This window comes from Nerophis ophidion, linkage group LG20 (genome assembly GCF_033978795.1).
Source record: "Nerophis ophidion isolate RoL-2023_Sa linkage group LG20, RoL_Noph_v1.0, whole genome shotgun sequence".
NCBI lineage: Eukaryota > Metazoa > Chordata > Actinopteri > Syngnathiformes > Syngnathidae > Nerophis > Nerophis ophidion.
In genome coordinates, this window is record NC_084630.1 from 13,692,305 (window position 1) to 13,717,930 (window position 25,626).

Below are 25,626 nucleotides of genomic sequence, written 5' to 3' on the forward strand. Positions count from 1 at the left end.
CGGGAGACATAGTCTTCCCAACGTGTCCTGGGTCTTCCCCGTGGCCTCCTACCAGCTGGACGTGCCCTAAACACCTCCCTAGGGAGGCGTTCGGGTGGCATCCTGACCAGATGCCCGAACCACCTCATCTGGCTCCTCTCGAGGTGGAGGAGCAGCGGCTTTACTTTGAGTTCCTCCCGGATGGCAGAGCTTCTCACCCTATCTCTAAGGGAGAGCCCCGCCACACGGCGGAGGAAACTCATTTCGGCCGCTTGTACCCGTGATCTTATCCTTTCGGTCATGACCCAAAGCTCATGACCATAGGTGAGGATGGGAACGTAGATCGACCGGTAAATTGAGAGCTTTGCCTTCCGGCTCAGCTCCTTCTTCACCACAACGGATCGGTACAACGTCCGCATTACTGAAGACGCCGCACCGCCTGTCGATCTCACGATCCACTCTTCCCCCACTCGTGAACAAGACTCCTAGGTACTTGAGCTCCTCCACTTGGGGCATACCGATTGTATGGTGTATTAAAACATATTCAAGATAACATGTATGAGATATGCTTTGGTGGAAAATTTTCTCCTCAACTGTTGCATTTATAAACCATTTTCTGCAAATTTAGATGGCAAATGAAACCCACCACGTTCCACCCTCTCCCAAATAATATATATTTTCAAGCACAGTTGAAAATAAACATCATAAACAGCATACAAATTCACCGCCTACAACATTAGGCACGTAAAAAAGCTGCATTTTCAGCATTTATCACAGGTCATTATTGTGCACATGCCACAGTTTGATGAAAATACTACTTTATCCGACAATTCCTAATCCGATTGTTTTTGTTCTCCCTCAAATCAATTAGTAATGTAGATAGATAGATAGATAGATAGATAGATAGATAGATAGATAGATAGATAGATAGATAGATAGATAGATAGATAGATAGATAGATAGATAGATAGATAGATAGATAGATAGATAGATAGATAGATAGATAGATAGATAGATAGATAGATAGATAGATAGGATAGTACTTTATTGATTCCTTCAGGAGAGTTCCTTCAGGAAAATTAAAATTCCAGCAGCAGTGTACAGTGTTGAGATCAATTTAAATAAAAGTAAAAAGTAAATAATGAGGGTTTAAATGGAAAGAAAGAGACAAAGGAGTTTTTGAGTCTATTAGTCCTGCACTTGGGATGTCGCAATGGTGCCGTCTTTTTCTGTGTTTTATTTATTTTTTTCTTTTAATTTCATTTACAATTAAATAACTTAAACATAAAATACACAAGATACACTTACAATTAGTGCACCAACCCCCAAACCCCCCCCCCCCCCATTAGAACTGATTCACACAAAAGGGTTGTTTCTTTCTGTTATTAATATTCTGGTATCTTACAATATATATCAATACAGTCTGCAGTCCGTGAAGCACACATGATTGTGTGTGCTGCTGGTTCACTAACATTTTCATTAATTACTAGTTTCTACGTAATTGTTTTTATATTGTTTAACTTTCTTTTTTTATTCAAGAAAACATGTTTTATTCATGTATCTTATTTTATTATATTCTTTAAAAAGGTACCTTATCTTCACCAGACCAGGTTGTCAATGAAATTAAATTGTTTAAAGGGTTCCTAAAACCAGGTCCAGTCCAGTTTATGTCTAGGTCGGGCTCAGCAACACAAACCTTCATGTATGTGCTCTGAAAATTAGGGAACACAACAACAATTGCATGTAATCTATAAACAATATTACATTTTCAAAAATGTTTTTTTTGTTTTGTTTTTTTGCCCTTCCAGCTTCTCAGGCAAATCATATAGTGCAGGGGCGCTCACACTTTTTCTGCAGGTGAGCTACTTTTCAATTGACCAAGTCGAGGAGATCTACCTCATTCCTATTTATAATTTATATTTATTTATTTATGAAAGAGACATTTTTGTTAACAAGTTAATGGTGTTTAATGATAATACAAGCATGTTTAACACACATAGATTCCTTTCTTTCATGAAGACAAGAATATAAGTTGGTGTATTTGATTCTGATGACTTGCATTGATTGGAATTAGACAGTGGTGCTGATAACGTCCGCATACTCGTTTTTAAACACTTTGTTATGAGAGTAGCATATGTGTGTGGCCCTTTAATGTCTGGCAGCAGGTGAGTGACGTCAGTGAGTGTGCGGGTGGGCAAGCAAGTGAGAAAGCGGTCGCTGAGGGCGGGGGAGAAATACATTGGCATCAAACTCCGTAGCTTGCTAGCTTGTGCACGCTAGCTTTCTGAGACTCTTATTTTGTTGGCACAGGCAGGATGAAACAGGTCTTTTATGGTGAAGACAGGAACTGTGCAGTCGGTCTTTAGAGTTTTGACAGTAGGTACAGAGTCTCTAGAAATAAAATGTGTTTCTCTGCGTCCGCCCTGTTAGTGATTTTTTTCTTAAATATGAGCTCGCAGCAGCCAGCGTCATCTCACAAGATCCTCGGGTGCCGAGAATGTCAAACAACTGACGAAAGTGAAGTCTTGGTATGATTAATGATTGCTCATTTTTATGTATATTTTTTAATGCCTGGCTTGAGTTCGACTGACACACCCTCCGAGATCGACCAGTCGATCGCGATCGACGTAATGGGCACCCTTGCTATAGTGGATGTGGATGTCCATGTACAAATTTACTTTACAAAAGAGAAGTGTGGTATACTTGACTAATTGACTATATTATACACCCCGCTAGCACCAATATATATAGCAGGCGGGAGGGCATGAGACAAGAAGAAGCAATCTCAACAAAGGAGGAGGCTGGCTGACAGGCAGATTGTCAATCTGTGACATCACAAATGGCCCACGGTTAAAAAAATAAAAAAAAGACCACAAAAAACAGCGTTCAGAGGCATCCAAAACTACGTGCAAGCTCACACCCAAATGCATGAACCTTATAATTTGACGCTTAATAGCCATTATTTATTATTCATATCCAATTAACATTAGAAAAGAGAAAAATCATTAGGTCTCCTTCAAATCAATCTGTTGTCAGAATCCTTTAAAAAAAACTATACAACAAAAAACATATTACATTACATGGTGATAACACTAGGATAGCACTAAAATTATTTTTTTTTACCATAAATGGTTGGGAGTTGCAGAGGATACTATTGGAACACATTTTACAAAAAAATAAGTCACCAAAAATACTTTTCATATAAAATTCCGATATATTATCATGGGAATTGGTTCTTTGGATAGATTAAATTATAAAATTATATATGTTCAGGGTCTAAGAAGCGAACAAATAAGCACAGACTTAAAATACTTAAATTAAAAAACAATATTTATGGTAATGAGAATCTCGAATTGACCTAATTTGTGTTTTTGTGTTTTTGTTTCGTTTTTTGGTGTATGAAGAAAAGTCTGTCCAATTACAGATTGGTTAGACAAAGTGCATTAGTGTTCAAAGTGACCCTAATTGAGTATCCGGTGATCATTTAGTTCAATCAGAGTTAAATTGAACCACCGGTCAGATCAAAAGGACTCACCAAAAATACAAAGTTTACACATCAAACCCTGTGCACAGATGTTGTTGAGCCTGTGGAATATCACGCAAACATGCAGGCCATTAGGGTGAAAACACTACAATGTCACAGATCTCTCCGGGAGTTTGCAGTCTGCTTGCACACATCTGAGTATTAACAAAAATATGACATGTTTTAAAATGTATGTTTAGGTTTGAAATGTGAAATGTTACTAAGCAGTACAATATTAAAATCACTCGCCATACAGCAATAGATGATATTTGTCTATTACCTGATCGCTTCAATGTTAGCGACCTCCCTTTGTTTATAATGTTTATTTTCTGTTGTATCAACTCTTTATTCTATGCTCCTTTGTTTTTTTTTTTGGGGTGTAGCAAAAATATACATATACGGTAAAATTGTACATGGAAATTGGGATTAGTCATATATTGTATATATTATATAATAATATAATATATCAGTATATGTACTGTATATATGATATGTAAATATTACATATATGTTATGTTTTATATTGCTACTATACATTTTTTGTCTATTTCTTACCTTTTGTTTTCGCCCTCTTTTTGTGCATTATCTTTTCCATCCTTTTCTACCTTTTCCATCATAATAATCTCCTCAATTACCCCCAAAAATGGATTAACTCGCTGGAATATAAGGACGATATAACATACATCCATAAACGTGGATGCGTATGCAAAAGTATGCAAAAGTGCAGTATATTTATCTGTACAGTAATCTATTAATTTATATCTGCACCCTATTGCTCTTTTATCCTGCACTACCATGAGCAAGCAAATTTTGTTCTTATCTGTACCGTAAAGTTCAAATTTGAATGACAATAAAAAGGAAGTCTAAGTCTAATCCTTATCCTTTCCATCCTTTGTAACTGAGCTACTGTGTGGAAGAATTTCCCTGGTGGATCATTAAAGTTTGTCTAATATCTAATGTCTAATAAGTGTCCTTTTGGTGCTTTATAAGCTTTATTGAAGTACAGACATCACTCCAATAAAGCTTATTGGAGTGATGCATCTAATTTTTTAACATGAATAATAGACAAGTGTAAAAAGAAGTTGATCACCAGTGATAACGTGTACAGCCGCAAGACTACATTAGTACTAGCCTACACTAGTACCAGATCTGCAGGGTGTCAGGTTTGTACCTGACTGTTTGGTCTTTGTCTTAGTTTTTCCTCTGCAATTGTCTTTCTTTCCTGTCTTTAGTTCCTGTCAGCACTCTTATTTTGGTTCTGTTTCCCCTCAGCTGTGGCTGATTGGCACCTGGCCACACCTGGTGTCTATCAGCCAGCCACTATTTAGACCTGCTTTCTCCTCCAGTCAGTGCTGGATTATTGTCGTTACCTCTTGTCGCTAATACATGTCGATGTCGTGCTCCTACTTGTCGTTGTTCCTGTATGCCGTGGACTGCTTTTCTGTTTGCTGGTTCCTGTTCCCTGTTTCCAGTTTGTCCATTCCTGGTTCCTGGTTTGTGTTCTTTTCGTTATTTTTGAAGATTAAATAATGTTTTCCCGCACAATGCCTGCCGCCTTCTCTTCCCATAATAAGAGTGCTGACAGGAACTAAAGACAGGAAAGAAAGACAAATGCAGAGGAAAAACTAAGACATAGACCAAACTGTCAGGTACAAACCTGACACAGAGTTGTCAACACGTTATATAAAAATATACTTAAAACATTGGATAATTTCCAAAAGTACAACCGTTGAGGCTCTAGAATTTAAAGTACAGACGTCATTCTATATGTATTTTGGTGGTCAATATATTGGAAATGGAAAATACATACCTTCAACCCAGGCCGAACATTTGTTTTAGTAAATCACACTGATATTTTCTGTTTTAGTGTGTGAATATAGATACAATATATCACATTTATTAGGCACCGTAATGTTATTTTATAGATATATGAAATATTGTAGTATTACGGAGCATCTAAAGCAGGGGTCTCAAACATGCGGCCCGCGGGCCAATTGCGGCCCACGAGTCGTTGTTTTGCGGCCCGCGCTTAGATATGATAATTTAATGTGTGTGCGGCCCGCGAGTTTAATATGAACAGAACTTGACAGCATCATACTATCCAACGTTCTTGATTTTCAAAGGAATCCCCATAGAATCAAGGCCAATATTTACACAATCATGCTATTCATGGAGTTCTGTAACGGATCTGTTCTTAAGACTCACTAAATTATGTACAGAAATCGTGCAAGCCATATAGTTTGTCACTTTTGGCTGAGCAATACACATATGTGATGTTGCAAAACATATTTGGTCAACAGCTACACAAGTCACACTGAGGGTGGCCATAAAAAAAAACTTTAACACTGTTACAAATATGTGCCAGACCGTTAACCCACACCAAACAAGAATAACAAACACATTTCAGGAGAACATCCGCACTGTAGTACAACATAAACTCAACAGAACAAGTACCTACAATTCCATGCAGCCCTGACTCTTCCGGGTTACAATACACACACCCACACTACCACCACCCCACACACCCCAACCCTCCCTACTTGCGTCGGTTGAGGTGGTGTATGTAGCCCGGGAGAGATGGGGCTGCAAGGTGTTCTGGGTATTTGTTATCTCGTGTTTAAGTTGTGTTAGGGTGTGGAAATTCTCCCAAAATGTGTTGGTCATTATTGTTTGATGTGGGTTCACAGTGTGGCGCATATTTGTAACAGTGTTAAAGTTGTTTATACGGCCACCCTCAGTGTGGTCTGTATGGCTGTTGAGTAAGTACGTTTTGCAGCCACATACGTTGTTGTGCACAGGCCTTAATAACACGGTACAGAGCCAGCACGTTGGTTGAGAGATGTAGAAGCGTGCGCGATGGCATGTAGTGGAGCAGTAGTTCTCTAAAGGGGGGTGCGCCAACCCCTGGAAGTGCTTGAAGGAATGCCAATGGACAAGTGCGATTTGTTAAAAACATTTTAAAAAGTAGCAGCAATTCATAAATTCCATTATAAATATGTTTATTGAATAATACCTCATTGAAATATGGATTTAAGTTCATAAACTGTGAAAGAATAACACAATGCAATATTCAGTGTTGACAACTACACTTTTTGTGGACATGTTCCATAAATATTGATTTTAAAGATTTCTTTTTTTGTGAAGAAATGTTTACAATTAAGTTGATGAATCCAGATGGATCTCTATTACAATCCCTAAAGAGGGCACTTTAAGTTGATGATTACTTCTATGTGTAGAAGTCTTTATTTGTAATTGAGTCACTTCTTAACTTGTTTATTTTTCAACAAGTTTTTTAGTTTAGTTGTATGTCTTTTTTTCCAAATAGTTCAAGAAAGACCAGTACAAATGAGCAATATTTTGCACTGTTATACAATTTAATAAATCAGAAACTGATGACATAGTGCTGTATTTTACTTCTTTATCGCTTTTTTTAAACCAAAAATGCTATGCTGTGATTAGGGGGTACTTGAATAAAAAAAGAATTTCACAGGGGGTACATCACTGAAAAAAGGTTGAGAACCACTGTTGTAGAGGACGTTAAAGGCAGTGCAGTCACGGCAGCCCTTAATAATGTCGGCCGGGTGAAAATTGGGAAACATTTGGGAGAATGGTTGCACCGGTAGATTGTTGGGAGGTGCACAGAAATTCAGGAGTCTCCCGGAAAAATCGTGAGTGTTGGCAAGTATGTTGTTAGGGCGGGAAAGACATTCATAGAAGGTGAATTCATTAAAAAGCGCATGTTAGATTTTCTAAGAAATCTTTTCTTGCGGCCCAGCCTCACCCAGTTTCTGCATCCAGTGGCCCCCAGGTAAATTGAGTTTGAGACCCCTGATCTAAAGGGACATGGATGTTTTGCATAGGTTTGCATAGATATAGATCTCGCAAAAGTATTGTGAGATATCGCAATACTTTTTGCGAGATCTCGGAAAATATTGTTTTCCTGTGTCTGTGAACCGGAAGTGAAACAGACACAGCGATGGAGGAGCGGGAGCAAACGGGAGTCTACTCATCATCTGTGCTCTGTTGTGGGACCATAATACGATTTGATGTCTTTACATGTTAGGCCAATACTAAAATTAGAAAACGATAAACTTCTCCCACGGATGATGGGTAGGCTCCTCCATCGCTTTGTCTGTTTCACTTCCGGTTCTCTGACATAGGCAATAAAAAACTTTCGCGACATTTCGCAAAACATTTTTTTCCCTCCATGTCCCTTCTTGAACTCAAACTTATAATAAATAATTCACCCCGATGCAATATCCTACCCTAATACCCTTCGAGTGCAATATATCTGACACTTGATTGTTATTACTCCGGTACTCTTGTCGTGTTATGTATATTGTACAGTATTTTGTATATTGTTTTGTATATTGTACAGGATTGCTTATTATTTTGATTGGATAGTACACTGCAAAAACTGAAATCTAAGCAAGATTAAAAATCTCAAATAAGGGTGAAACTTGCTTATTTTCTGTCTGATAAGGTCATTCTTCTCACTAAGCAGATTTTATGTTAGCGTTTTACTTGTTTTAAGGGTTTTGGTCCTAAATGATCTAAGTAAGATATTACAGCTTTTTGCTGAGATGGTATGACCTATATTGAGTAAAACATGCTTGAAACTAGAATATCAACTGTTGCAAACCTGTGTCATCAACATTCACAAGTATAAAACTATTTTTTAAAGTAATAATTTCTTACTTGAAGCATTAAAAAAAAACTCATCATGCCAAGCCCATATCATTATGTAGAGATCATGGCACTAGCATTTACTCAATTTAAGAATATTTTTCAACATATTGAGCAAAAAGGTCCATTTTTTTCTACCAAGAAAAGTGCGCTTGTCATTAGTGAGAATATGCTTATTTTAAGGTATTTTTTGTTCATTGAGGTTAACTAATTTTACTTGTTTTGGAAAGTCTTGACAAGCCGAATTTTCTTGTTCTATTAGCAGATCATTTTGCTTAGTTCAAATAAAATACCCCTCATTTTTGTTGTTTTTGAACACGGACTTTTTGCAGTGTAGTCTGTTTATTTCAATTCTTATTTTTTATCTTTATTACTTCTTGTGTCATTTATTTGTATCCCATATTTGTTTCCACTACCGCACCGTATATTGGAGTCGTTAATCTCGTTATATGCAAATATAAAGACACTAAAGTGCGTTCTATATTCTATTATTGAGTTGTGTGGTCCTCTGTTGCCCTCTGTGTTTTAAAATTTTGATTTATATTTACTGTGGCATTTACGGTGGGAGAGGGGTTAGTGCGTCTGCCTCACAATACGAAGCTCCTGCAGTCCTGGGTTCAAATCCAGGCTCGGGATCTTTCTGTGTGGAGTTTGCATGTTCTCCCCGTGAATGCGTGGGTTCCCTCCGGGTACTACGGCTTCCTCCCACTTCCAAAGGCATGCACCTGGGGATAGGTTGATTGGCAACACTAAATTGGCCCTAGTGTGTGAATGTGAGTGTGAATGTTGTCTGTCTATCTGTGTTGGCCCTGTGATGAGGTGGCGACTTGTCCAGGGTGTACCCCGCCTTCCGCCCGATTGTAGCTGAGATCGGCGCCAGCGCCCCCCGTGATCCCGAAAGGGAATAAGCGGTAGAAAATGGATGGATGGATTTACTGTTTTAATTGGTTTTACCCTTAAAATTGTTTTTAATCATATTTATTTTATATTGTTTTTATATTGGTTTTATGTGTATTTATTTTAATGTTTTGTTTTTATTCAGTCATTGGTGGATCTCAGGATAGTATTTGAATGTTGTTTTTAATATTGTTGTGCAGCACTTTGGAAACATTTTGTTGTTTAAGTGTGCTATATAAATAAAGTGGATTGGATTGGATTAGATTCTATTCTATTAGGGGCTCTGTATAGTGTAGGTCTTGTAACATCATAGTTTTTATTTAATGACTATGCAAAATTACTGGTGTGCAAGGGGACATTTTAAACATCGACTTGGAATTTTGTTGTTAACATCTATTCTAAAAATGTTTCCATGCATAATCTTAGCTCATTTAAATGAAATGTGCTTCAGACGGAGCACGGGCATCTCTCGCAGCTGTTCTCCAGTGGAAACAGAAGAGTGTTAATTTTCCTCAGCTGGCTGCTGGTTGACTGCCTGTCATGCTCAGTCAGCCTCACATCTGCAGCTCACGTGTGTTAGCTCCCAAGCTCTGGAACAACCTACCTCTGAGTGTTAGACAAGCCTCCTCTCTTCCCGTTTTTAAATCTCTCTTAAAAACATACTTTTATTCCTTGGCTTTTAACACTGATTGACATCCATCCTGCAATGGCGCCCCATTATACACCTGATGTGAACCTGTTTTTATGTTTTATTTATTTATTTTTTATCATGTTCAGTTTGTGTTGTGTTGTTTGCTCGGTTCTCGTATTATCTTTTAACCTGCCCATTGTACAGCACTTTGGCTGACCCTGTAGTAAATTTTAAATGTGCTTTATAAATAAAGATAATTTAATTTATTTGATTTAGTTACAGGACGTGCTGAGCTTTGTAGGACTTCTGAGCTCAGGTGTTTCTGGCCTGCCATTTCACGAACTGTGTCAAAATCCCAGTATGGATAATGATTACTTTCATTCCTTTATGTGCTAAAAATGGCATCCCGTAAGATAAACACTGCGAAAACTGAAATCTAAGTAAGATTAAATATCTCAAATAAGGGTAATATTTGCTTATTTTCTGTCTAATAAGAAAATTATTCTCACTAATGAAGATTTTATGTTAGTCTTTTACTTATTTTAAGTGTTTTGGTCCTAAATGATCCCAGTAAGATAAGCAAATCTCAGCAACGGTGGGGCGGTATAGCTTGGTTGGTAGAGTGGCCATGCCAGCAACTTGAGGGTTGCAGGTTCGATTCCCACTTCCGCCATCCTAGTCACTGCCGTTGTGTCCTTGGGCACCTGCTCCCAGTGCCACCCACACTGGTTTAAATGTAACTTAGATATTGGGTTTCACTATGTAAAGCACTTTGAGTCACTAGAGAAAAGCGCTATATAAATATAATTCACACAACGGTAAGCTTGTTGCTGAGATTTGATGACCTATATTGAGTAAAACATGCTTAAAACTAGAATATCAACTGTTGCAAAGCTGTGTCATCAACACTCACAAGTATAAAACTACTTTAACGTAATAATTTCTTATTTCAAGCATGAAAAAAAAAATCATGATTTGACACAATTGTGTCTCAATTAAAAGAACCGTTTTATTTTCAATGAAACAATAGTAAACACAGTCATATAGTAGTACAGTTGGCACAGTGCAGCAAACTGACAGTTAATATTTAAACATTTACAGTAGGGCAAAAAAGTATTTAGTAATCCACCGATTGTGCAAGTTCTCCCACTTAAAATGATGACAGAGGTCTGTAATTTTCATCATAGGTACACTTCAACTGTGAGAGACAGAATGTAAAAAAAAAATCCAGGAATTCACTTTGTAGGAATTTTAAAGAATTTATTTGTAAATTATGGTGGAAAATAAGTATATGGTCAACCATTCAAAGCTCTCACTGATGGAAGGAGGTTTTGGCTCAAAATCTCACGATACATGGCCCCATTCATTCTTTCCTTAACACGGATCAATCGTCCTGTCCCCTTAGCAGAAAAACCGTCACAAAGCATGATGTTTCCAACCCCATGCTTCACCGTAGGTATGGTGTTCTTGGGATGCAACTCAGTATTCTTCTTCCTCCAAACACGACGAGTTGAGTTTATACCAAAATGAATACATAGATGATACAGCAGAGGATTGGGAGAATGTCATGTGGTCAGATGAAACCAAAATAGAACTTTTTGGTATAAACTCAACTTGTCGTGTTTGGAGGAAGAAGAATACCGTGTTGCATCCCAAGAACACCATACCTACTGTGAAGCATGGGGGTGGAAACATCATGCCTTGGGGCTGTTTTTCTGCTAAGGGGACAGGACGATTGATCCGTGTTAAGGAAAGAATGAATGGGGCCATATATCGTGAGATTTTGAGCCAAAACCTCCTTCCATCAGCGAGAGCTATGAATGGTTCACCAAGTATTTTTTTCCCACCATAATTTACAAACAAATTCTCTAAAATTCCAAACAATGTGAGTTCCTGGATTTTTTTTTCACATTCTGTCTCTCACAGTTGAAGTGTACCTATGATGAAAATTACAGACCTCTGTCATCATTTTAAGTGGGAGAACTTGCACAATCGGTGCCTGACTAAATACTTTTTCGCCCCACTGTAATGTGACATTTCAAACAATTTTAAACAGAAATAGTTCATGCTTATTTAGGTAAATTCCTCAAAATTACAATTAATTACTTTTTTTTTTTAGCGTTTCACTTGTTTTAAGGGTTTTAGTCCTAAATGATCTCAGTAAGATATAACAGCTTGTTGCTGAGATTTGATGACCTATATTGAGTGAAACATGCTTGAAACTAGAATATCAACTGTTGCAAAGCTGTGTCATCAACACTCACAAGTATAAAACTACTTTTTAAAGTAATAATTTCTTACTTCAAGCATGAAAAAAAAATCATGATGCCAAGCGCATATCATTACGTCAAGATCATGGCTCTAGCATTTACTCAATTAAAGAATATTTTTCAACATATTGAGCAAAAAGGTTATGTTTTTCTACCAAGAAAAGTGCACTTGTTATTAGTGAGAATATATAAACCACGTTTCCATTTGAGTTGGGAAATTGTGTTAGATGTAAATACAAACGGAATACAATGATTTGCAAATCATTGTATTCCGTTTATATTTACATCTAACACTATTTCCCAACTCATATGGAAACGGGGTTTATACTTATTTTAAGGAATTTTTTGGTTCATTAAGGTTAGCTAATTTTACTTGTTTTGGAACATCTTGACAAGCCAACTTTTCTTGTTTTATTGGCAGATAATTTTGCTTAGTTCAAATAAAATATCGCTCATTTTTTTTTTCTTTTGTTTTTGAAGACTGACTTTTTGCAGCGAATAGGATAACTTGCAGATTTCTTGTTTGACATTTTTCCATCCAGAGAGATTGAGGTTGAAGTTGTAATCATGTGGTTTTAAACTGTGATGTGTTTTGAGAAGTTTACAAAGATGAACTCTTGCTTCCATAAATACCGAAATGATTTATTAGCTGCTGATAAAATAAATATGTTTGGAAACGGCGCATGATCCTTTAAGTGTTTCCGCAGTGTTTACCTTTTATCACCTCCCCAGATGATATTTAGACTACTGTAGGGACTCATTAAAGTTGCTCGTGGTTCATTCTGTGGTTTATATTTCCACAAAGGGAAACGTATTGTACTTTTGTGTATGTTTGTCGTTGCATCACTGGATCTCAGTGATCCCATTCTTACAGCTTATCTTGCCAAATAAACTTTTAAAATGTTTCTAAGCAGCTTTATAGGCGGAGGATGCGCCCATTGACAATGAAGCTGATTTATTTGTGACAGTTAAATAGATAAACTAATGCCCAATCTTCATTTGGGAGAATCAAACAGTCGCACAGTTTACACAATAATGTCAAAAGTACAGTTATAAATGAACTGTTAACAAAACGGAGTGTCATGTTTATCCATCAATTATGTCAGTTGGCAGGCTCCTTCCTGGTAATGGAAGATAAAACAAAAGGAACATATCATTTTTGATTCTAGTATGGCGGGAATCCAGTCTTTGACTCAAATGGGTTTAAACTGTAAGTAAAATGAAAAGGTTGTCTGGTTGCGAGAAGGCGAGGCTACATCTTATTCAAGATAACAGGAACATACCTTTTTAAAAACAATTCTGGAGAAAAATAGTTGCAAAATGTTAAACAAGAGAGAAGAAATGCTAGAAATAAAATTGACATCAAGGTTTTGATTAATACGATAACGTGACCGCACGAGGCTGAGTTTTTTATCGTCACCGGTATTTGAGGGACAACCATGTTGACAGTCTAAAAACAGCATGCCTTTCTTCCCTCGTTATTTCCTCAGTTTTATGCATTTATATGTATAGAATATAGAGATGACTGCCGATATTATCGGCCGATAAATGCTTTAAAATGTAATATCGATAATTATCGGTATTGGTTTCAAAATTATCGGTATCGGTTTCAAAAAGTAAAATGTATGACTTTTTAAAACGCAGCTGTGTACACGGACATACGGAGAAGTACAGAGCTCCAATAAACCTTAGAACAGGGGTGGGCATTACGTCGATCGCGATCGACTGGTCGATCTCGGAGGGTGTGTCAGTCGATCTCAAGCCAGGCATTAAAAAATATACATAAAAATGAGCAATCATCAATCATACCAAGACTTCACTTTCGTCAGTTGTTTGACATTCTCGGCACCCGAGGATCTTGTGAGATGACGCTAGCTAGAAAAAAATCACTAACAGGGCGGACGCAGAGAAACACATTCTATTTCCACGTTTATAGATTTATGTTATATTGTCTTTATATTCCAGTGAGTTAATCCCTTTTGGGGGGGGGGGGGGGGGGGGATTGAGGGAATTATTATGATGTGTTCAAGAGTCTTATGGCCTGAGGGAAGAAGCTGTTACAGAACCTGGAGGTTCTGCTACGGAGGCTTCGGAACCTCTTTCTAGAGTCCAGCAGTGAAAACAGTCCTTGGTGGGGGTGGGAGGAGTCTATGCAGATTTTTTGAGCCCTGGTCAGGCAGCGGCTTTTTGCGATTTCCTGGATAGGAGGAAGTAGAGTCCTTATGATCTTTTCCGCCGTCCTCACCACTCTCTGCAGAGACTTCCAGTCTGAGGCACTTTATAAGCCTTTATAAGCTTTTATATTTTCAAAGGTTCTTTCTCTGCACAAAATTACATGTATTTGGAGTTTTGTAAGTAGGGGTGTGGGGAAAAAATAGTTTTGAATACGTTGTGCGATTCAGAATCGATTCTCATTTTTTAAAAATCGATTTTATTTTGTATTTATTTTTTTAATCAACCCAACAAACCACTGCACAGCAATACCATAATAATGCAATCCAATTCCAAAACCAAACCTGACCCAGCAAAACTCAGAACTGCAATAAACAGAGCAATTGAGAGGAGACACAAACACGACACAGAACAAACCAAAAGTAGTGAAACAAAAATGAATATTATCAACAACAGTAGCAATATTAGTTATAATTTCAGCATAGCAGTGATTAAAAATCCCTCATTGACATTATCATTAGACATTTATAAAAATAAAAAAAAGAACAATACACTTGCATGGCATCTCATAAGCTTGACAACACACTGTGTCCAATGTTTTCACAAAGATAAAATAAGTCATATTTTTGGTTCGTTTAATAGTTAAAACACATTTACATTACTGCAATCAGTTGATAAAACATTGTCCTTTACGATTATAAAAGCTTTATTTTTAAAAATATACTACTCTGCTAGCATGTCAGTAGACTGGGGTAGAGCCTGCTGAAATCCTATGTATTGAATGGATACAGAATTGTTTTGAATCGAGAATCGAATCAAATTTAAAAAAATCGATATACTATCGAATCGTGACCCCAAGAATCGATATTGACACCCAAAGATTCACAGCCCTATTTGTAAGCCCATCCATCCATCTTCTTCCGCTTATCCGAGGTCGGGTCGCAGGGGCAGCAGCCTAAGCAGGTAAGCCCAGACTTCCCTTTCCCCAGCCACTTCGTCTAGCTCTTCCCGGGGGATCCTGAGGCGTTCCCGGGCCAGCCGGGAGACATAGTCTTCCCAACGTGTCCTGGGTCTTCCCCGTGGCCTCCTACCGGTTGGACGTGCCCTAAACACCTCCCTCGGGAGGCGTTCGGGTGGCATCCTGACCAGATGCCCAAACCACCTCATCTGGTTCCTCTCGATGTGAAGGAGCAGCGGCTTTACTTTGAGTTCCTCCCGGATGGCAGAGCTTCTCACCCTATCTCTAAGGGAGAGCCCCGCCACACGGCGGAGGAAACTCATTTCGGCCGCTTGTACCCGTGATCTTATCCTTTCGGTCATGACCCAAAGCTCATGACCATAGGTGAGGATGGGAACGTAGATCGACCGGTAAATTGAGAGCTTTGCCTTCCGGCTCAGCTCCTTCATCACCACAACGGATCGGTACAACGTCCGCATTACTGAAGACGCCGCACCGATCCGCCTGTCGATCTCACGATCCACTCTTCCCCCACTCGTGAACAAGACTCCTAGGTACTTGAACTCCTCCACTTATTTGTAAGCCATGTTATCTAATTCACCAACAAACCAGCTCTCATTTGCACACATTGGATTAAAAAATCCCTACTTGTATCCCAGCTCAGAAAATCAAATATTTTAAATTGTGTCATGTTTTTTTTCCCCCCCACACAGTGCCAAGCTGAAGAACAACCGGGAAGTTTGCATCAACCCTGAAACCAAGTGGCTGCAGCAGTACTTGAAGAACGCCATTAACAAGTAAGAGTAATTCTCGCTTTCTTCCGCATCCTTGACAAAGACAGACATGAATAATTCGAATTTGGAGCCTGGAGAGTGCAAATAAACCACCGGTTGACCGTCTGGCTGGTAATTACTCAGCGAAAGCGTTGAGGCATGCAGCTGAGTTATCATCTGTGAAATGATTTGCATTAAGTTGAGGAAAGTGATAAATCTTTTTGTGGTGCGACTGCTTCCTCCTTTCTCATAACCTTCTGCCTGAGAATCCCAGGCGTTCGCTCGCCGCACTTAAGCACGCAAGTGTGTCAACTGTTTTTTTTTAAAGGCATTCTTTGCATAATTATCGCCACTAATTGCACATTAACAGCGGACCAGCCTTAGCCGCAGGGCAACACTGGGGGAGGAAAGCGTAAAAAGTCCAACAATACCAGAAGCGCGTTGAGATTTTAACAAGCAATGTAGTTAAAATCAACACATTCCTCATAAACAAAATGTGTCTGGTTGTGATTATTGCCAGGCTGCGTGCCTGCTTCTTTGAAACATGGTGAACACTCAAAGCGCACAATATAAAGATAAACAATGAAATAATTTACTGGTGTTGTTTACTGAGTTTGTGCGGGGTCAATCTTTGTTGATTGGCTGGGCAACGGCAAAAGTTTATACTGCCCTATGGCACTCACATTTACGGTATGTTTCGGACTATAAGCCGCTACTTTTTTCCCAAGCTTTGAACCCTGCGGCTTTTACAGAGGTGTCACCAATTAATGGATATTTCTTCGCTGATGACTAAATTATGGAATGGATGAGGCAAAGAAATCAGACAATGTCCTAAAATGAGCCACTTGAAAAAACTGTTCAAATTCCATCAATCCATCCATCCATTTCCTACCGCTTATTCCCTTTGGGGTGAATATCCCAGCTACAATCGGGCAGAAGGCGGGGTACACCCTGGACATCGCAGGGCCAACACACAGATAGACAGACAACATTCACACTCACATTCACACACTAGGGCCAATGTAGTGTGGCCAATCAACTTTCAAAGTGTTTAAAAAAGTACAAAGAATAAGAATCCTGATAAACATTTTGAACCTTTTTTCCCCAAAAATAAATATCTTATTAAAGGATGAAGAAAGACATCAATGACTTTTAGTTTTATCATTTTGTTTGATTAGGGTCAAACAACAGGTTTTATCCGGCCCGTAGGAGGAGTTTGCCAAGTATAAAAATTAACCTGACATTTTTGATTGAAAGAAACTGCTGTTCCAAATGTGTCCACTAGAAGTCGCAATAGCAATTCTTTGTATCTTTGCAGCTAACGCTACATATTAGAGATGCGCGGATAGGCAATTATATCATCCGCAACCGCATCACCAAAGTCGTCATCCACCCGCTTGCGGGGTGTATAAAATAGTCAGGAATTGTCATGGATACAAAGGATTCTGGGTATTTGTTGTGTTGCGTTTATGTTGTGTTACTGGGAGGATGTTCTCCCGAAAAGTGTTTGTCAATCTTGTTTGGTGTGGCTTCACAGCGTGGCGCATATTACTAAGAGTGTTAAAATTGTTTATATCACAACCATTAGTGTACTCTGTGTCACCCAGTATGCCTTGCAGTCGTGTGCGTGTTGCCGCGGAAGCCACACACAACATGTTGCTGGACTGGCAAGCAGATCGTACATGTTGTAGTAGGCGACAAAGCCAATGGCTTCATAGCACGTCCTAATACTTATTAATTGGGTGACTGCCGGCAGTCATTCTAGAGAATATTAGCGTCTCCTATTATCTTCTTCTCTTTGTGAGACGGGTTTTAAATGGCTCTTTGAAAGGTTAAGGATACCGATCCCAGAACCATGTATATCAAATATTTCCGGATGGCTCAACCGCCAACCGCCCGAATATATTTAAAATCTATTTTTTCGTCATGTCACCCGCCCGACCCGCGGTTAATCCGCGGACTCTGCGGATGAGGCCGCAAACCGCGCATCTCTAATACATATGTTAGAAAAAATAAACAACATGATGTTAGTGCACTAGTTGAGGAGAATGAGCAAACTACAAAAATACCATCCTGTAATTTGATTTTGATATCCTTTTTTTATGTTAATAGATTGAAAATTAATACCAATTAGTTGACCGATGAACATTATCACGTAATTTATTCAGAAAGTATAAATAAAGACAAATAAAGGTAGAATACTATTAACTGCAACATGTAAGTGCAAAAAAAAAACCAACAACATTTTGATTTATACATTTTTCGAATGTGCTTGTTCTGATTTTAAACAAAGAAAACAACCTGAAAATGTCTTTATTTTTAAGTTATTGTGCCCACTTGGGAGTAGATTTTTCTCCATGTGGCCCCCCCGATCTAAAATGAGTTTGACACTCCTTACTTAGTTAAAGTGCCAATGATTGTCACACACACACTAGGTGTGGCCAAATTATTCTCTACATTTGACCCATCACCCTTGTTCACCCCCTTGGAGGTGAGGGGAGCAGTGAGCAGCAGCGGTGGCTGCGCCCGGGAATCATTTTGGTGATTTAACCCCCCAATTCCAACCCTTGATGCTGAGTGCCAAGCAGGGAGGTAATGGGTCCCATTTTTATAGTCTTAGGGTTTTACTGCCGTGGTACAGGCACTGTTTGGAAACAATTAAGGAATGTTAATCAACACTCACAAAATGTTTCTGTGTAAATATCTAATTTCACAACGTACCAGTGTGCAGTTTATAGTCCGTCTAAAATTTAGTGGGTGTGGCTTATAGTCCGGAAAATACCTTGCATTGGTTGTTACATGCTGGCTCCTTATAAAAGAATAAGGGGCAGCAAATCTACTTCATACTGATTTAAAGGCCTACTGAAACCCACTACTACCCACCACGCAGTCTGATAGTTTATATATCAATGATGAAATATTAACATTGCAACACATGCCAATACGGCCTTTTTAGTTTACTAAATTGCAACTTTAAATTTTCCGCGAAGTGTCCTTTTGAAAACGTCGAGGTATGATGACGCATGCGTTTGACGTCACCGGTTGTAGCGGACATTTTTTTCCAGCCCGATCCAAGCTATAAGTAGTCTGCTTTAATCGCATAATTACACAGTATTCTGGACATCTGTGTTGCTGAATCTTTTGCAATTTGTTCAATTAATAATGGAGAAGTCAAAGTAGAAAGATGGAGGTGGGAAGCTTTTAGCCTTTAGCCACACAAACACAGCCCGTGTTTCCTTGTCTAAAATTCCCGAAGGTGAAGCTTTACTATGGAACAGAGCGGTCAAGCGAACATGGATCCCGACCACATGTCAACCGGCAGGTTTCGGTGAGAAAATTGTGGTAATAAGTCGGCTCTTACCGTAGTTATGAGCGGAGGTTGCGTTCTCCTGCAGCTGCGGACTATTACCTCCTCCCACCGGAGACACTGGCGGTCACCACACCCGTGGCCGCACCCCTCCGACTGGTCCATATAATCTCACTAAAACACTAGTAACACAATAAGTAGATAAGGGATTTTCCAGAATTATCCTCGTAAATGTGTCTAACAACATTTGAATTGCTCTCACTGCCCTCACCTTTTTTTTTTGTTTTAGTGAAATGAAGTGAAGTGAATTATATTTATATAGCGCTTTTTTCTAGTGACTCAAAGCACTTTACATAGTGAAACCCAATATCTAAGTTACATTTAAACCAGGCTTCACGGTGGCAGAGGGGTTAGTGCGTCTGCCTCACAATACGAAGTTCTTGCAGTCCTGGGTTCAAATCCAGGCTCGGGATCTTTCTGTGTGGAGTTTGCATGTTCTCCCCGTGAATGCGTGGGTTCCCTCCGGGTACTCCGGCTTACTCCCACCTCCAAAGACATGCACCTGGGGATAGGTTGATTGGCAACACTAAATTGGCCCTAGTGTGTGAATGTGAGTGTGAATGTTGTCTGTCTATCTGTGTTGGCCCTGCGATGAGGTAGCGACTTGTCCAGGGTGTACCCCGCCTTCTGCCCGATTGTAGCTGAGATAGGCACCAGCGCCCCCCGCGACCCCGAAAGGGAATAAGCGGTCGAAAATGGATTGATGGGCATTTAAACCAGTGTGGGTGTCACTGGGAGCAGGTGGGTAAAGTGTCTTGCCCAAGGACACAACGACAGTGACTAGGATGGCGGAAGCGGGAATCGAACCTGCAACCCTCAAGTTGCTGGCACGGCCACTCTACCAACCGAGCTATGCCGCCCCGAGTCCTTCACTCTCACTATCCTCATCCACGAATCTTTCATCCTCGCTCAAATTAATGGTGAAATTGTCGCTTTCTCGGTCCCAATCGCTCTAGCTGCTGGAGGCTATGATTGTAAACAATGTGAGGATGTGAGTTGCTCTACAACCCATGACGTCACGCGCACATCGTCTGCTACTTCCGGTAAAGGCAAGGCTTTTTTATTAGCGACCAAAAGTTGCGAACGTTATCGTCGATGTTCTCTACTAAATCCTTTCAGCAAAAATATGGTAATATCGCGAAATGATCAAGTATGACACATAGAATGGACCTGCTATCCCTGTTCAAATAACAAAATCTCATTTCAGTAGGCCTTTAAATGCAAAAAACTAATTATGTTGGTCAATTAGGACAGGTGAGCGGTTTTGGCTGGGCAACAGCGCACTACAAATGTTGCCACATTATTGTAGTCAGCTGGAGGCGTGTCTTAATGAAATCAAACAATGGATGTCTGCTAACTTTTTGCAACTCAACGCTAAGAAAACGGAAATGATGATCATCGGTCCTGCTAGACACCGACCTCTATTTAATGATACAACTCTAACATTTGACAACCAAACAATTAAACAAGGCGACACTGTAAAGAATCTGGGTATTATCTTTGACCCAACTCTCTCCTTTGAGTCACACATTAAAAGCGTTACTAAAACGGCCTTCTTTCATCTCCGTAATATCGCTAAAATTCGCTCCATTCTGTCCACTAGACGCTGAGATCATTATCCATGCGTTTGTTACGTCTCGTCTCGATTACTGTAACGTATTATTTTCGGGTCTCCCCATGTCTAGCATTAAAAGATTACAGTTGGTACAAAATGCGGCTGCTAGACTTTTGACAAGAACAAGAAAGTTTGATCACATTACGCCTGTACTGGCTCACCTGCACTGGCTTCCTGTGCACTTAAGATGTGACTTTAAGGTTTTACTACTTACGTATAAAATACTACACGGTCTAGCTCCATCCTATCTTGCCGATTGTATTGTACCATATGTCCCGGCAAGAAATCTGCGTTCAAAGGACTCCGGCTTATTAGTGATTCCCAAAGCCCAAAAAAAGTCTGCGGGCTATAGAGCGTTTTCATTTCGGGCTCCAGTACTCTGGAATGCCCTCCCGGTAAAAGTTTGAGATGCCACCTCAGTAGAAGCATTTAAGTCTCACCTTAATACTCATCTGTATACTCTAGCCTTTAAATAGACTCCCTTTTTCGACCAGGTGATCCGCCGTTTCTTTTCTTTTTCTCCTATGTCCCTCTCTCCCTTGTGGAGGGGGTCCGGTCCGACCCGGTGGCCATGTGCTGCTCGCCTGTGTATCGGCTGGGGACATCTCTGCGCTGCTGATCCGCCTCCGGTTGGGATGGTTTCCTGCTGGCTCCGCTATGAACGGGACTCTCGCTGCTGTGTTGGATCCGCTTTGGACTGGACTCTTGCGACTGTGTTGGATCCATTATGGATTGAACTTTCACAGTATCATGTTAGACCCGCTCGACTACCGAGGATGTCGTAGTGGTTTGTGCAGCCCTTTGAGACACTAGTGATTTAGGGCTATATAAGTAAACATTGATTGATTGATTGAGATGTTTTGAATAACACATTGAGACTGACGACCAAAACACAACATTTCACACCACGCCGCGTCAGATGGGAAGCGGCGCCACTTTGAACACTTCAAAGTTAGTCGTGGTTCATTCGGCTTGGGAACGGACATAACGTTTATTAGTGCGCTTCACGTGATAAAAGTCCCGTATGAAGAAGTTCTACCTCTACCTGGTAGCCCGAGTGTATCACATGCCAACAATATTTTTACAGCTACGAGAGGCGGACTCAAACATGAAATGTGATATGAAGCCTTACAGACTACAAACTGGGCACGTGGGAAATGTTGCTCTTACAAGAATGAAAGCTGTAGATTAAAATCTGAAACCTTTGTTCTGGTAGGAAGTGAGCACGTCTGCTCTTTGTCACCATCGCCCTTTTAAATTGTGAACATACCTCCACTATATATTGCCTGTAAAAACAAACATTGTGCACATCATAAACATCAATGCATGTTTGTTTGAAGATGGACAACATTAGGATCAAGTCTACTAACATGTCCCAACATTATATATATATATATGATAACAAAGGGTGTCTGTATAGCGGAGGTCTTCAATAGGGGGTCCGTAAAGGTACTGAAAAGGGGTCGCGAAATTTCTGGTTGTTTAGTCCAGTGTTTTTCAACCACTGTGCCGCGGCACACTAATGCACTGCAAAAAGTCAGTGTCCAAAAACAAGAAAAAAAAAATACAAAAATTAGGGGTATTTTATTTGAACTAAGCTCAATTAAATGATAAATGGGTTGTACTTGTATAGCGCTTTTCTGGCTTCAAGGTACTCAAAGCGCTTTGACACTACTTCCACATTTACCCATTCACACACACATTCACACGATGATGGAGGGAGCTGCCATGCAAGGCGCTAAGCAGCACCCATCAGGAGCAAGGGTGTAGTGATATTCTCTATCTATCTATATGTACTATACTTCCTTTTTTGCATCATTACAATTGTGATGTTTTACAGTATCGATCCATCCATTTTGTACCGCTTGTCCCTTACGGCAGTGTTTTTCAACCTTTTCTAAGCCAAGGCACATTTTATTCATTGAAAAAATACGGAGGCACACCATCAGCAGAAAACATAAAACAATTAAACTCAGCAGCCGATATTGACTGTAAAAAGTCATCCTCGCAATTGTTGGAGATAAATTCAAACCAAAACTAACTGTGCATCACTATATCTCGTCTCAAAGTAGGTGTACTGTCACCACCTGTCACATCACGGCGTGACTTATCTGGAGTTTGGTGTTTTCCTGTGTGTAGTGTTTTAGAATAGAATAGAATAGAATAGAATGAACTTTATTGTCATTATAGTTGCATATAACGAGATTAAAGACTCCAACTTAAGGTGCGGTAGTGGGAACAAATATGGGGTGAAATAAATGACATAAGTGGTAAAAAGGAAAAACTAGCAATTGAAATGAACAGACTACTATCCAATAAAAATAATAAGCAAACCTGTACAATATACAAAACACTATAGAAGTACAAAACACAAAATATTGTACAATATACAGAGCAAGACAAGAGCACCGAAGTAATAAATAACAACAATCAGTTTTAGTTCTAGCCTTGCGCTCCTATTTTGTTGTTGATTGTCATGTCATGTAGGGGTGGATGTACTTTGTGGACGCCGTCTGCTCCACACACTGTAAGTCTTTGCTGTCGTCCAGCATTCTGTATTTGTTTACTTTGCAGCGAGTTTGGTTTGAGCTTCGTTTTGCATAGCCATCCCTAAGCTTTAATGCCTTTTGTTTATTTTTGGTTTCAGCATTTGATACCTTTTTACCTGCACGCTTCCTCCCGCTGTCATCTGCACATTGTGATCACGACAAACCATGTTACCGACATCTACAAAGTAATTAGCTACCTGCTGCCACCTACTGATATGGAAGAGTATTACTGTGCTGAGTTCTTGACAGAACAGACAATAATGTTTGCAAAAAATATGTTTAACCCAATTATGTGAAATGACATAATTTCCCACGGCACACCAGCAATATCTCACGGTACACTAGTGTGCCGCGGCACAGTGGTTGAAAAAGACTGCCTTACGGGATCGCGGGGAGTGCGGTATACCAGTAAATACAAAAATGATTGTCAGTTTACACCAGGCCTGGGCAATTATTTTGACTCGGGGGGCTAAATTTAGAGACAAAAAGGTGTCTGGGGCCCGGTTTATCAACTTTTAGGAAAACTAATACAAAACCTCACAATAAAGTCTGATTGAATGCTACAAATGTTATGAAAGAGCGCCTTAAAAACCAATTGGAATTTTATCTTTTTCTAAGAATGATAAAACTTTGAATATTGAGAAGATATGAATGTCACACCCCCTCTCAATCGACATATTTTACAATCAAGCCAAATGCAACAAAAATGCAACAAATTCAGCAGAACATGAACGTGAAGGGTAAAAAAACAAAAAACATCTACAATCTGATATATGCGATATATCACTAAACTTTAGGACTTTCTTGTAAAAATCTCCTTCCACGTCTGTCCTTGACACCCACATTTTAGGCTGGGTTGTACGGTATACGGGTATTAGTATAGTACCGCGATACTAATGAATCATATTCGGTACCATACCGCCTCTGAAAAGTACCGGTCCGCCACACCCTAAGATTTTTGGATAAAATAAAGCCAATAAAGCAATTTTTTCTAGCCTCCTTTATTTAGAAAACTATCGAAAAGTACCAAAATAATATTGGTATCAGGACAACATTAGTCACTAAAATATCATGCAAAAGCACAGATTCCAACCATTGAAATATGTTGTATAGTTCAAGACTTATGGTCATGTGAAAACATCACTGCACATCATAATGGCAGCTACACTTTCCATCTTAAAGATCTAAAAAAAAATATTTGGGAATGTCTGGCCGGCCAGATTGAAAAGCTTAACAGGCCGCATGTGGCCCCCGGGCGTTAATTTGCCCAGGTCTGATATAGACACACACAAAAAAATGAATCTCATGCGGTGAGATAATTTCCTCAGTAATAAAAGGACATGGTTTGACCATCCACTGTGTTTCTGAACATGTGTGCAGGGTGAAGAAGTCCAGAAGGCGTAACAAGAAGAACTAAGTCCGAGGGATGTTTTCTACCAGGTCAAGCAACCTGGGGTCCAACCTGTGTACCTCTCTACCACTGCTATGGATGTATGTAAACACGCTGTATGTACCCGTCCACTTCTCTGGACCGCTTGCACAACCAGCACTTCCACGCCAATCTGTGCCACAACCCGACATGGATCCTTCTGGACTTCCACTGACTCGTCCCCCACGCTCCATGGTGGCACCAAGTGCAATTAAAGCCTGGCTTGGGATAACGGACACATCATGATGTTTATTGTGTCTTAGTGAGTGCTAGGTCAACGTGTGTGTGTGTGTGTGTGTGTGTGTGTGTGTGTAGAAAAAAAGAGCATGTGGAGCTTTCTTTCCTATTGGCAAGTGCTAATGGGGAAGGAATCAAGTCAGATGTCCTATAAATAATAGGCCCTTTTCCACCAAACTTTTGGTTCCTGGATCTATAGGTTCCAGGAACCCTCCCGATTTTCTCGAACTTCAGTGTCCCTCCCGAAAATCTCCCGCGGCAACCATTCTCCCGATTTCCACCCGGACAACAATATTGGGGGCGTGCCTTAGAGGCACTGCCTTTAACGTCCTCTCTCACCTGAAAAGGAGACTATTATATACGTCTCCGTTATCCATAGGTTTATCTATAACCCATAAAGTAGGCAGGCAAGGAGCTATTTCTCAGCGTGTGTTTATTCCAGCCGGCACGTTAATACACTGACACACAACATCCGGATTCCCATCATGCATTGCTTCAAAACTACGGCGAGTAGTAATGTCCAAAAACCTAACAGAGACC

At 39.7% G+C, this 25,626-nt stretch overlaps 1 protein-coding gene across 1 annotated transcript in view; it reads left to right on the forward strand.

The window, feature by feature from the left end:
- The window catches only part of cxcl12b (chemokine (C-X-C motif) ligand 12b (stromal cell-derived factor 1)), a 41,814-nt gene extending 16,660 nt beyond the window's left edge, over positions 1–25,154 (forward strand). The window contains exons 3-4 of the mRNA XM_061880504.1: positions 15,830–15,913; positions 24,801–25,154. Coding sequence (XP_061736488.1) covers positions 15,830–15,913; positions 24,801–24,837 — 121 coding nt within the window. The 3' untranslated portion in view covers positions 24,838–25,154. The remainder of the gene's footprint in view (positions 1–15,829; positions 15,914–24,800) is intronic.
- The last annotated feature ends 472 nt before the right edge of the window (positions 25,155–25,626 follow it).